We start from the raw sequence: 15,076 nt of genomic DNA on the forward strand, positions 1-15,076 counted from the left end.
ATAAGATGCAAAATAAATGAGAAAGAGAGAAAAACAGCGTGGACTACCATAGCACGAATATGTGTAGATAAGTATAATGAAACTGAACACACAGTAACTAAATTTGCTCCGAAATATTTATTAGAGGGAGAAAATGTGAGTATTCTACCAATAGAACTAAAATCAAAATTTACGGAACAGCATCTGGAAAACGATAGAAAACTAGCATTGGAAAATACTTTAAAATCTCATAATTACAATAAGAGAATATTTGATTCCCACAGAGAATATTATAAATTAGAAATTGGAGACACAGTTTACGTCGAAAATGGAAATCGTCTAAATAGAAAGAAATTAGATGAACTAAGAGTTGGACCGTACAAAATTTTAAAGAAGATTTCAAATACAATTTATGAGGTAGATACAGGACACAACAAAGTGGAATCGAATTTCTATCACATCACAAAACTAACCCCGGTGATTGTTGTCCGATGAACAATTATATATATCATAATATTTGTAATTGATTTCTTCCAAAAGGGGGGGGGAGATGTAAAGAAAAGAGGACCAAGAGGACCTCTTTTCTTTAAGTCCATATTAAATACTTTTTTATGATTTGATTTTCCTTGTCAGAATGACAGATTTAATTTTATAAATTTCAGACATTGTATAAATATTGTAATTTTTAATTTTTGATTTTTAGTTAAAGTAAAAACGTTTTATGTTGTTTCTTTTTGTTATCAGCAACGCATATACGTTTTTAATTGAAGATTCTCTTTATATGTATAAAAAAAGTGTAAATAAATCCAGTTAATTAAATACTGTTTTATTTATTTAAAAGTTTCCGTAACAAGGTTGTTCGCTTATTACATTGATACCTATATAAAGACATAAATGTTGTAGTGAGTCATTGAATTACACAAACAGAATTTACTTCTCGGCCTAGAAACCAATTCCCGCTATACATCTTAACGAATATGACCTAATAACTAAGAGTACGATTTTAAAATTTAGTTTTCTTTAACTTGAAAAATAAATATTACTACAATGACTAACTTTTTATTTTATAACTGCAAAACATCCATTCTGATATTTTCGTAAACCATTTCTCAGTATAGTCACTAGTTCTTATAGCGATGATGGCAAAAGGAAACATTAATTTAGGGTTATTAGTCAAAAAGGAGAGAAATGATGAGTCTGATCAGAAGGTCAAGGAATTTGCAGTCCACTTCTGTTGATTTCTATTATCAGCATATCAAAATTAACAAGTTGCGTTATCTATTAAAATAAAAGATTAACTGTATCTTATCAAGTACTAGATAATTATTTCAATTTAATAATCAAGAATTGTAAATACGTATTAAAGCTAATTTATAGTAAAGTAGCCAGCTACTATACTTAGGTATAACCCATACAAGTTTAAAATAAACTTTACTCGGTAGTTGATTTATATAAATACTAGGATGCGTTTCATTTCCTGGGCTGCGTCTGGATTTTCCTTACGATCTAAGAATATCCTTCGAGGTCGTTGCCATCCTTACTATAAAATTAAATAGTTAGCATTTAATTACATACAGGATTGGTTTTTTAATTTACTTTTTTTTTTGACAGAAAAAATATAGTATCAATTTATAATAGAGACTTTATTACGAACAACGTAATAAAAAAGATCGTAAGTTGGTATTCGTAATTCGATGAGAGTTTTAACTTACCATTTAATGTATATTCAAAAATTGTGGATTGGATTTAATAATAATAACTTATAAGGGTTAATCTAAATTGACGGGAAAATTCATATTATAGTTCCCATAAATATTACCTTCTTTATTATCAATAATTTGATTTCATAATTACTTTTCCTTTGCCTAAGAATCCAAAAAAAAGTTACGTGGCCTAAGAATTTTAACACATTCAGTGCTACCGAAATCACTTCAATAAGTAAAAATCATAGTGTCACTGAGAGTGTTAAGGTAATATTTCTACATACTATATACCATATTGAGGAACAACAAATGAGATAACTAATTCATGCATATAAAAGGGAAGTAATAAATATAGATACAAAATATTGATCAATTTATTTCCTCATTCTATTCACATGAATAAACATTTACGTACAAAATATCGAAATTATTAAAAAAAACATGAATATGATACAAAATTACACTTAAAGTAATGAAAGTTCGAATAACACAATACAAAAGATTTACTAATTATCGGGTTGTTTAAAAACATATATTAATAACATTTTAAACCAATAAGCTATTTTTTTCAATAGATGAATGTGAAGTATTTCGAATGACAGAGAATTTAATGATATAAAAAACTATAAAAATAATGAATATGTGGAATGTTAAATAAATTGTATAAATAATTTTGTGTGATAAATGAATCAAAAGGAGTGAATTGTTTAAAAAAATACAAAATGATACAGATGAATAACCAATTTGTTCAATACAAAAATATAATCACAGTGCAATACATTGCAGATTTAATGCTGTATTCAGCAGAACAATCCAGTTATACAAATTTAGGGTATTTTTTATGAGATCTTTTTTTTTTCGTTTTATGGGTATTATTTTACTGGTGATGTTACACACTGGACACTAAATGTTACATCTATATTTATCAACTAGTAAACATTACATTTGTAAATGTGAAAAATATAGATACATAATCTATAGATATCTAACCTGGAGCACAAAAGTGAAGCTAAAAAATTTCATTGTCATTTGTAATACAAAATGACATTTCGAAAATCGACTCTCGTTTAGAAGTCAAAATTGTATGGAACAATCCATCTATAGGTTATATAACTATAGTGAAAAGTACGCATTTAATTATTTAATCATTACATAATGGACTAAATGGATGGTGAAGGTTAATCTCTGTAAAGGCACACATACACTAGATGCTCACTTTTACTTTTTGTCAATAAATTATATTATTAATTAATTTTATTATAAATCAGATATTGTCAACTATGTATCATAGTTTTTGGTATATATGTATTCAATTTTAAAAAAGAACAGAAAAGCAACATTTTCAGTTGATAAATAAAAAAGCTTATAAATTAGCAATTGCAATCATGTTTTTTGAAAACAATTTGAAGTATTTATTCATTTAAGAAACAGATTGAAATGGCTTAGCTATTGTGTAGACTAGAAGAATGTAAACAACATTTTACAGACCTGATATTGTTTAGGTTTTAAATTATTTTAATGTTGATTTTATAAAATATTGTCATTTTTTGCTTAAAAAAATTTATAGAACACTAAATTTTTTTATGCTACCTCATACCTCAATTTTCAAACTGTATTAAATCGTTCAGTAAATATTTATGAAGCTGGAATATATATAAAGATGGAAATAAACAAATTATAATAAACTATAAACAAGAGAACTAAGGATCTTTAGTTGATATCGTACAGAAGAAAAGTAATTCCCAATTTTCATTAATATTTCAAAATTGTTTTGGCATAAAAGTCATGTCTAATTCCACCAAATATTATGTACTGCCTCACTCTCAACTAAATCTAATAGCGTTTAGAGTCACAAAATATTCACAAAACACAAAATTAATGTAAACAAATACATATACTATCCTATTATTTTTACACAATCAAAAATTTCAAAACATAATTATTATGGCAGCTAGTATTTAGGAGCTCTTATCAAAATGTGTACTCTACAAATAATATTTATTTTCTAGCATAGGTGCAGTCGGACAGTCTTATGCACAAAACTGATATACTTAAGCATATGTTGTTTAAAAATACACTATTTTACTGGACAATATTTATGTATGTTAATTAACACAACATTTGAATTAGAAAATAAATGGATTAAAACAATTACCAAAACTTTTTTAAGGAATCATATATATTAATGTAACCAATGGCATGTAATACTTATTTTGGATAATTTACTTTAAGTTAAGCACCAATGGTAAATCAACAATATGAAGTTAACAAATGTGTCATTTTAAAAAACCTAAAATACTATTAAATAACACAATTGTACAATAAAGTCATCAACATGAGTTATTGCACAATATGTGATAAATAAATATATAATAGAGCATGAAACAAATTCGACACTAACATCCTCTATGTAAGTAAATAAGCATTGTTAACTTGCTTTCATAATATTAGTTACATGAAATAAATGTTAGTCTAATATTTAGCATGCAATTACAAATGCATGTAAGATAAATGAAAATGTAATTACTCAGTATAATGATTAGTTAACCAACCTTGTTAATTAACTCATCACAAATTGCAGTAAGTTCCTCGTTATCTTTGATTTTCTTGGCTAGAGATTCCTGCAATGAAGAAGCGTGAACTTCACTCTTTTTGAGCATAGCATTCAATTTAAGGATCTCTGCCTGGTGGTCCTTCTTTACTGAGTCAAGCTCAGCATTGGCTTTGTTCAATTGCTGCATTGCATGCTGTCTTAATGCTTCATATCGAGCCTCTAATTTCTGTATTGCATCATTGTTCTCTACAGTTCTTTTCAATGCAACTTCATTTGTTTTGTAATCTTGGATTATAACCTTACATCGTTCATATTTAGTGTGAACATCATTAAAATCATGCTCCATTGAAGCTAAATGAGCAGCTGCCTCATCTCGCTCTCTAAGTAATGTTGCTCTTTCCTCTGCCCATCTTTTGGTTTCTGTATCTTTTTCACCTATGCGAGATGAAATTGTACGCTCATACTCTTCCATGACAATGCTCATTTGTTTATTATTTCGTACTTTCTCTGCTACACGTTGTGATAGGCCCTTCTCTTTCTCCGCATATTCTTCGTTGAGTTCAGTTAATTTCTTAATCTTTGTTTCACATTCCTCCAATCGGGTACGCATTTCTCTATTAATATCTCTTAAACTTTGAGCTTCTTTCTCTTGAGCTGCTAACATTTCTTTAACAGCTCGAAGTTGCTCCATAGTGTGGGGGTCCATGTCTGCAGGCCTGGTTATAACGGGAGGAGGAGGAGGTGTTGTACCCAAGCTCAAAAGACGATCAATAGTCGCAATAGCTGGAGATACTGTACTTGATTTGACCGATGCAATTTTAGATGCGGATGGCTGGTTTCTGTTGATAGCTGGAGTTACAACTTGTGTTGGTTTCTCGGGAGGAGCACTGTTACTTGGTTGCAGACAATTGTTGCATTGAGTTCAATAAATTTTGCTCTGTACTTGACATCGTACAATGTATTATTAACTGTTTCCAAATACTACTGTTTTTGGATAGTCTGTGGAGACATCGTCTCCTGAAATTAAAAAAGTAAATTAACGACTTCTGTTTCAAGGGCAGCGCAGTTTAGTTAAAATATTACCATTCAATAAATAAAATTTATGAGACGATGAAAAATATGTAAGTCTACTTACTGTTGACAGATATAGACTTAAATTATGAAATCGTAAACATCCCACACATTAAAATGGACTAAATGAAAAGTATTATTGCACTGAATTGGATACAAAGAAAATTTTATTATATTTCGTTTACACAACACTGTATGAAATATCCACACTCTGGAGCAATTAATATAGATTTTTATAAAACAATAACGCCCGTTGCGTCACTTGTAACGCTATTGGTTATTAAAATTATAATTAATTTTTCATCGGATGGATGACATCAGTCCTGTCCATAGATGGAAGTTTATTTTAAACAGATTACAGATTCTTAATATAGACTCAAATGGCAAAGACCAAATTAATCGACCACAGATAAAAGTACTAAATGTAAAAGAGAGAAAAACTGCCTTTTTCTCACTATAGATGTCAGCATGATCAAGAGTGACAACAGCACTATTTTTTTAGGTATCATAAGGTGGCAAACGAGCCAGCGGCCACCAGAATACGCCTAAAACCTAAATAGCGAAGCTACTGCTGCCCATAGACATATATACGCCATTGAAAATGCGTAGCCTATCTTTAATCGGCAGAGGATACATAGAAAGAAAATATGTTCCTTTCCTATGCGCTTCCTCTTGCGTCAAATTCACTTCCCCTATCCATCCTTTCGTTATGTGAAAAAGGGACTGAAATTAGGCCTCCGGCACGCACACTCATCAGACGAAACGTTTTTTTTTTTTTTATAAGAGAAGGGGGCAAACGAGCAGCGAGAAAACCAAGGTGTTCATCGACGCCCATGGACATCTGCAATACCAGAGGAATCGCAGATGCGTTGCCGGCCTTTGAGAAGTTGATACGCTCGCTTCTTGAAGGACCCTAAGTCGTAGCGTGTAATTGCTTCACGCCTGTCTTTTGTATAGTCATGGTATTTCACCGGGCAAGCCGGCCAATTCATGCAACAGATGTTGTCGTTGCTGGCGTCTATCACTGTTGAAATATAAAACAAATAAAATAACCAAAAATCTCTTCACTTTATATACAAAGTACAAAAGCGTTGTCTGTAGTCATAGTTACTTCTGACTTCTGTCAAATTTCACTGCAAAGAATTAAAAATAAGCGTTTTTTATGGATTTTTTTTAACAAACAATGCCTTTTTCCCAGCTGTGGAATTCCAGCTTCGGAGCTCTTTTTTAATTCCGGCACAGTTTATAAGAGACAATTTTTTTTTAAATTAGCAATTTGACATGACATAAAAACTTTGACAGATGACAGCAGATAATTGGCGCTGGCGCCACCTATTTAAGTGTTTTCTTACGTCCACTATAGACATGTGGTATGTGCCAATTTAATATACCCTGACACTCCAGGGAAGATGACTAATCGAATGACACCTCACTAGTCATCATTGGTTCGACTGAACCGACTAAATGACTATTTAGGATCTATGCCGTCACAATGAAACAAACAAATTGAGTAACAAGTACTTATTTTGCTAAATGCTTAGAATAATTAAAATCTGAAAAATAAGCAAAATATATAAATGGTGATAAAAATAAAAATTCTATATGTAACAATTATAAAATTTTATATTTATTATACTTAATTAAAATACTAAGATCAAAGATTTTTTACACAAATTTCCTATTACACTCCTACTATATACTTATCAGTTTTGTACATTTCATAAGCAAATTCTTCTTCATGAGTTGGATCAAACTCTAATCCTGAAATTAAGAAAAACATTAAATTAAATACAAGTTAATAAATATTAGGTCCTTACATATGAAATTGGCGTTTTGTATGGGAGGAACAAAAAGTCGAATATTTTTTAATATAATATATTTAATTAATCAAAGTATGAACCATTATTTTCTATGCACTTTTGCCATCTCATAGGTAGTTCATTGATCCCTTTACTAAAAAAACCAGTCGGACGGGAATCAATAAAATCTTTGAAGGCGATTTGGACTGCCCCATCGGAGTTGAATTTTTTCCCTTGCAAGAAGTTATCCAAATTTCGAAAAAAAATGGTAATCTGTTGGAGCAAGGTCCGGGGAGTACGGAGGATCTTAGACTTTCCAATTGAAGCTCTTCTAATTTAGTAGCCGTCTGTTGCGCAGTGTGTGGTCTAGCGTTGTCGTGAAGCAGCAGTGGCGTGGAGCGATTGACCAGCCTAGGTTGTTTAGCCGCTAGCTTTTCCATCATGGTTTGCAATTGCTGACAATAGACATCAGCCGTAATAGCCTGGCCAGATTTGAGAAACCTGTAATGAACAATACCGGCACTAGTCCACCAAACGCTTACAAGTAACTTTTTTGGGGTTAATTTTCGCTTGGGGCAGGATTTGGCTGGCTGGCCAGGATCCAACCATTGCGCTGAGCGCTTCCGATTATCGTAAAGAACCCATTTTTCATCACAGGTAATGATTCGGTTTAAAATACCTTCATTATTGTGCCGGTTTAGTAATGTAACGCAACAGTCGACGCGCGTTTGCCGGTTTGCTTCAGTCAATTCGTGAGGTACCCACCTTTCAAGCTTTTTAATCTTCCCAATTTGCTTCAAGTGAATTAAAACAGTTTTATCACTAACATCGCAGCCTGCAGCTAACTCGGACGTGGTTTGCGATGGATCCGCTTCCACAATAGCCTTCAACTCTTCATTATCAACTTGAGTCTCGGGCCGTCCACGGGGCTTGTTCTGCAGATCGAAATTTCCAGAACGAAAACGTTGGAACCAAAAACGAACTGTGTTTTCTTTTGCAACACGACCGCCATACACATCATTCACCCTTCGAGTCGTTTCCGCAGCACTAGTGCCACGGCGGAACTCGTACTCGTAAATAATGCGATATTTTAAGTTTTCCATTTTGTAAAATGAGTGACGCAAACAGAAAAAAACAGAAGAAAAAAAACAAATGAATGACGGTCATCGAACCACAAATACATGAGTCTATAGCTGTACAAATTTGAATTTGGAATTCCTTACCAAAGAGGAGAAATTCGTGATTAAAGTGGCCAGTACGAAAAATGCCAATTTCATATGTAAGGACCTAATATTACCCCAACACAACATATTACATAATATTCTTACCAACATATTCAATTTCTAGATTGAATGGACCATTTATCTTATCACCACATGATACACCAAAGTGCGTAACTTTGTCAAATCTCATTCTGCTTTGCTTGTCTTGTAGTCTACCTTTAGATCCCAATACAAACTTTGAAAATGGTATCTGAAAATTTATTTCCAATTCCTAAAATAACACCATTCAAAAATAGGCCACTATTACCACAATATGGTATCTACCACACATAATAGTTTTGGTAGCTGTCAAAAACTGTAACATATACCCTACTATGATGTTGTTGTGGATAAGAAGTAATGGTATTACAGGATATAATTATATTGAGGGGTGAAAGGCTATTTGTTTTAAGCGACATTTTTTGCGATATTGACTTATATATATATTCAGAATCAGGGAATTTTTCTCATATATATATATATATATATATATATATATATATATATATATATATATATATATATATATATATATATATATATATATATATATATATATATATAATATATATATATATATATATACACATATATATATATATATATATATTATATATGTATATATATATATATATATATATATATATATATATATAATATATATATACATATATATATATATATATATATATATATATATATATATATATATATATTATATATGTATATATATATATATATATATATATATATATATATATATATATATATATATATATATATATATATATTATATATGTATATATATATATATATATATATATATATATATATATATATGTATATATATATATTCAGAATGAATTGTTACTTTCGATTCAGAAATTGAAATATTTATTTCAGAAAAAGTATTAACTCTCAAACGATTTCTCTTTTCTCTCAATCACTCTCTTACCATTCTCTACCTACACAATAAATTTGAAACGTCCAAGTGCATGATTGCCATATTTAATTCGGAAAAAAAAGAAAATCGATTTGTAACTTTCGATGCCCAGAATTAAAATATTTATTACGGAAAAAGTAAAAACTCTCAAACGATATTTCTTTTCTCTTAATGTCTCTCAAACGACTCTCTAACGATTCGCATTGAAAAAAATATAAAAAAGTAAAGTGAGGGGGCCAACTTAACACTAGAATTTGAAATTGTTTTTACGGAGAAAGTAGGAACTCTCAAACGATATTTCTTTTCTCTCAAACCCTCTCAAACGATTCTCAAACGATTTGCGTAAAAAAAAGTTAAAAAAATTAAAGTGAGGGGGCCAACTTCACGGAGGTCCTGACGTTGGCTAAAATGCACAAACCGTGCCAAAGCCAAAAATAAAAAGAAGAAGAAGAAAAGGAAGTTAGTTTATTATAGATTAAAAAAGCACAGATAATAAAGAATGACAATCATAATGTCACCAGTAGGTGTCGCTACTATCGATTATTTAGATATAATTCAACACACTCACACCCAATTTTAATGTTTGACTTATGTGTAAAAATTATATCAAGCAATACATTAGCTCATCAAAATAGAGAATTTTTTTTTGTCTAATATGAACAGTTATTATTAATTAAATTCAATGTAACTAATTTTTCTCAGCCATTAATGTTACTCTTTGACAGTGTTGACAGTAGTGCAGGATCTGTTTTGTCTTGTCGTTGAACGGATTGCTGGATCGTGGATCGCCGTCTTCTTTTTCTGAATAACGATTCTCTGCTATCACTATCACTACAAGATCCAGTCAAGATTAAAACGCACATTAACGATAAAAAGGATCTCACGCAAGACAGCTGATGAGAATAAAATGAAATTGTGAGTTACCCTTTGAGTAGAACACTTTGCTAAGGTAATTACGTGTATTGATAAATATGATTAATAAAATCACATCTCATCTGTTTGCCATATTTTTGCGACATGATATCGTTTCGTTAAGGGCCACTATCCACGACGGCGTAGCTTCATAGACGCGTATTCGTCATTATACGCTTGGTGTACGCTTGCTTGCAGCTTACATACAAAACAATGTAACTCTGTCGACGGAGCGGCAGCGTCGCGCTCGCGTCGCTGCACGCAAGCTTCATGACGCCTGCCGTACTGGCTGTCGTACGCCTGGGCGTACAAGGAGTGAACGCACGTGATTTTTATTGTAAAAAATGGCGGGAACGGCTGCCAAATTTGTTCAGATCATAGAAAAATATCCGTGTTTGTATAACACTAATCTTGCTGAATATGCTAGAAAAGATTTAACTGAAAAAACTTGGAGTGAGGTGGCGAAAGAAATCTACAGTTGATATTTCTTGCTATAATGGATGGGTCCAATAAAATCGTCTTTTTCGTCGACTTCGAATGTAGAGATAAGCCAAAATAACGTCTTCGTCGTCCGACTGCACTCTCACAAATGATTGACAATGTACGCTTGCAATACGCTTCGTGGATAGAGATCAGTACGCTGGGCTGCTTAAGCTGCACGGCGTATTTTGAAGCGTCTATGCAGCTACGCCTCCGTGGACAGTGGGCCTTAGTCTTCATGCGTCTTGTCAGCAATAGCAAATGAAAATATTTAAAATACACTATTTAAAAAGATAAAATGGTGAATTATTTTATAGGTAAAACATAACTATCACATTTGTGACACTTGTGGTTTTGTCTCCCTTATACTTTATTATAGTGATGCAACGGATGTCTGTTTCCGTTTCCGCAAGTGCGGAAGTTCCGCGTGCTTTTCAACATCCGTTTCTGCTTCTGTTTCCGCAACTTTTATAACGGAGATAAAACGGAACTTTACCACGGCTGAGAGATCCAAATGCGCGGCGCGAGACGGGCAGTCCGTGCGCGGCCTTTCGGCACTTGTCGCATTTGTTTGTTTACGTACTATTTTGTGAATTTAAGCGCGTAATATTTTCTGCTGCTGTTTGAAACAATCAGTTTCTCTTGCTGGAGTAAACTGTCTAGTTGTTGTCCATATAAAATTTGACAACTGGCAAAATGTGACTATTTCATACTTACGAGTTATTAAATGTACTTTTGAATAAGTGATCACCATGTAATATATCATCATTATATAGTTAGAAATATATTTGTCGTTTGTCAACACGAGTGGTTTGGCGAACTTTAATTTGTAAATAGTGTAATTTTGTTTCCTGAAAATGAATTTAAAAAAAAAAACGCGTATTTTCACTTATTGCAGCGCAGTAAAAATACATACATTGAAGGCTAAAGGACACCGATATCCAATGCCTTAATAAATTAAAAACAAATACAAACTGTTTTTACCGAAAAAAAATATTTTTGTAAATATGTTTTTTTATTATTATTTACACTTCTGTTTCCGCATCCGTTTCCGTTTCCGTTTCTGCTAAAATTTATTTTTGACATCTGTTTCCGTTTCTGGTTCCGGTAAGACACTTCCGTTGCATCACTACTTTATTATCTCGCAGCCTGAATTTCTCCGCTTAGATGTTCAATTCATACACAAAACAAGCAAACATACCATATTATATAAATTATATGTATAAAAAAATTGTAGCCGTCATGGGACGCCTGGCAGATGTGAAACATCGTCTGTGTCCAAGTAATATGCATAAAATATTAAATATTATAATTAAATAAATAAATAAAATTAAATATTATTAAAATAATATATATATATATATATTATTTACATAAAACGTATATATAACGTTTTTGTTTTCTTCAGAATTAGGATAAAATAAAACAAAACTGAGTTTCTTTTGTTTGAAAGAAAGAAACGACATTTAATGCTACTATTTTAAATCCTAATCCTTATTTAATTAACATGGAAAAAAATATCAACTTTTAATTCACACAATGCTTTTTTAAACTTCTTGACATTAACAGGTTGACAGTTCTTTTTTAATATTAGTACAGACTAAATACTGATTAAAGAATAGCTACTATCCCACAGATCAATTAAACAATAAAAATTTAAATAAAATAAATTTTAAAGAAAATTATATGTATACCTCAGTATAGCGTGGCGACCCGTCGCCACGGCAAGCGTCGCCACGCCAACAATTCGGTTTACAAGTGATCCTATAGATGTTTCACATCAAAAATGTTGTGAATTTATCAAATTTTTTATGTTAAAGGTATAATGACTCACAAATGCATCGATTAGTGCGATGGCTCACTCTGGAACTTCATTATTTATTAAATGAGAATGTGGGACATATATCTTATGTGATAACGAGGATCTTGGAGCTCCTACCTCAGTACCACATTAACTCTCCGGAGTTCAGGGAGGCGATGCTCCGGTACTTCGGCGACAGGACCGACCATTTTCACACGAGGATATCTACTATGGTCAATGAGGTCATATCGAGTTCCGAGTCGGAAGCGAGCACGGACTCCGACATCGTTATGGTGTCCAGCTCCGAGCCGGCGGAGCAGCCCCCGGGACCCTCCAGAGTGCCCGCGCCCGTCTATCCTCAAAACTACATTCCAGAGACTACGACGAACAACGTCATTCCTATAGAGACCTTATCGCATACCGATACAGATGACGATTCATCGGAAGTTATGTTTGTAGGATACATAAAACCACCTCAGGACAGGACTCCCGAAGTGGTCGATTTACTCGGATCGGATAGCGACGTGATCGTTCAGGAAAACGTACCGGAAACGTCCCAAAGCCACGACACGAAAAGTAGACCCTCCGGATCACGATTTAAATTAAGTTTAAAGAGACACAAGCCTCCAATGTCGGACTCCGATAGCGAGAGCGACGCCGGCGTACCTCCGCCCTCCAAGCGCAAGCGGCCACATCGCTCCAACGACACGGCCACCACCTCCGACACTTGCCGCACCACGCCCTCGCCCGCGCCCGCCTCGTTCTCCGCGCCCTCCCCCACTCCCACTCCCACGCCCACGCCCAGCTTCCCCTCGCCGCCCCTAGCCGCACTCCGACGCTTCCCCAGCCTGACAAACAAGAGAAAAAGATTGCACAAGAAGAAGCCGCGCGGTGCGAATGATACTAGTGCGGTTATTAATTCTGTCGTAGCGAATTCTAGCTCGTGTCAACGTTCTCACAAATTGGATGTGGGACGACGGACTGCGATCCCGCAAAGGTATGAGCCCCAGTCTGCCGTCAAATACGATACAGACGGTACGTCGGATTCGGTAGACGATCTGCCCTTAAATCTGACAGTGAAAAGGAGCGCCTGTTCTTGAGTATAATTATTACAATTCTAATGTACGCTTAAGTATATGCTAACATTTGTACGGGTTCCCGAAAACTAGAAGTGTGCTGGATTACGAATACACTGATTGTTCCCTTAAATACAGAGATGCCGAATTTATGTTACAAAATTAGTAGCTTTAACCATATTGTAAGTTTAATTTCTTCATCTGGCACACTTCAAATAGAGAGATTTTAGAGTATTTTTAGATTTAGGTTTATTAATTAATTTATTAAGTAACTCAATTCATTTTGTTACAATTAATCTTAATACTTTGGGGTTATGATAATTAATATATTTTAAATTTCTAGTTCCAAATTTATTAAAACATAAAAAAAAAAAATTGTGCTCAATATCACTGGTCTTAAATATATTATGATATTTCTATAAAATTTTTACATCTCTCTTTTTAACCCCAATGGATAAAGAAGTGGTGAAATATACAATGATCATTTTTATATATGCCAATAAATGGATTTATGAGAAAAGTTATCAGTGTTGATAATAAAACAAATAATTGTAATAATAATGTCATGTTCATATGAGTTAAATATAATTGATATTGTTCATTAACTGACATTATGGATAGTAATTTGTTATTAGTTGGTTGTTATTGGATAATGTAAGGGTTTCTTCATGCAATATTTTATAAGCCCTGTATTGAAACATGCATCGGATAAAATTTAAGAAGTGAAATAGATTTTTAACATACTCTTGCATTTCCATTGTCTCTTTTGAATTAATCAATAAATATATTTATCAGTGTAAACAAGCTTAACAATTATCACTTTGATATTACTTGATTATAAACTTTTCTATATTATTTTACATATATCATTTGTATGTAAGTGATAAAAATAGCCGACTTCAAAAAAAACAATCTCAAACAAAATGCACTCAAAAGTAACATAAAAAAACAATTTCAAACAAAATGCATTCAAAAGTACCATAAAAAACAATCTCAAACAAAATGCACTCAAAAGTAACATAAAAAAACAATTTCAAACAAAATGCATTCAAAAGTACCATAAAAAACAATTTCAAACAAAATGCATTCAAAAGTACCATAAAAAACAATCTCAAACAAAATGCACTAAAAAGAAACAAAATAATGACATGAAAACTTCTTTCTTTCTTTCTTCTCTCTTTCAAAAACCCTCTAAACTCTAAAGAAAGTTCTCTTCTTTCTTGTAACATGTCTATATTGTATAATTATTGTTATTTCGCAGTCGGTGTCGGCCAAAGTAAATATTATGAGACATACTTACGTTTATGTCCCTACTTAGGCCGAAACCGACTCCAAAATAACAATAATTATACAATATAGACATGTTACAAGAAAGAAGAGAACTTTCTTTAGAGTTTAGAGGGTTTTTGAAAGAGAGAAGAAAGAAAGAAAGAAGTTTTCATGTCATTATTTTGTTTCTTTTTAGTGCATTTTGTTTGAGATTGTTTTTTATGGTA

General features: G+C 32.5%; 1 protein-coding gene and 1 pseudogene across 2 annotated transcripts; one reads left to right on the forward strand and one right to left on the reverse strand.

Moving 5' to 3' along the window:
- Nucleotides 1–4,091: 4,091 nt before the first annotated feature.
- Nucleotides 4,092–6,062, reverse strand: LOC123723216 (annotated as a pseudogene).
- Nucleotides 6,063–10,076: 4,014 nt separating this feature from the next.
- LOC123723215 (E3 ubiquitin-protein ligase Topors-like) lies at nucleotides 10,077–13,780 on the forward strand. Of its 2 annotated transcripts, none has more exons than XM_045685786.1 (2): nucleotides 10,077–10,260; nucleotides 12,524–13,780. In XM_045685786.1, the coding sequence occupies exon 2, from the start codon at nucleotides 12,540–12,542 to the stop codon at nucleotides 13,602–13,604; it is 1,065 nt and encodes a 354-aa protein (XP_045541742.1). In that variant the 5' UTR covers nucleotides 10,077–10,260; nucleotides 12,524–12,539; the 3' UTR covers nucleotides 13,605–13,780. The 2 variants fall into 2 exon arrangements, with proteins under 2 accessions (XP_045541742.1, XP_045541741.1); XM_045685785.1 differs by having other exon boundaries at nucleotides 10,077–10,226.
- Nucleotides 13,781–15,076: the final 1,296 nt, after the last annotated feature.

This window comes from Papilio machaon, chromosome W, assembly GCF_912999745.1.
Source record: "Papilio machaon chromosome W, ilPapMach1.1, whole genome shotgun sequence".
In the NCBI taxonomy this organism is placed as follows: domain Eukaryota; kingdom Metazoa; phylum Arthropoda; class Insecta; order Lepidoptera; family Papilionidae; genus Papilio; species Papilio machaon.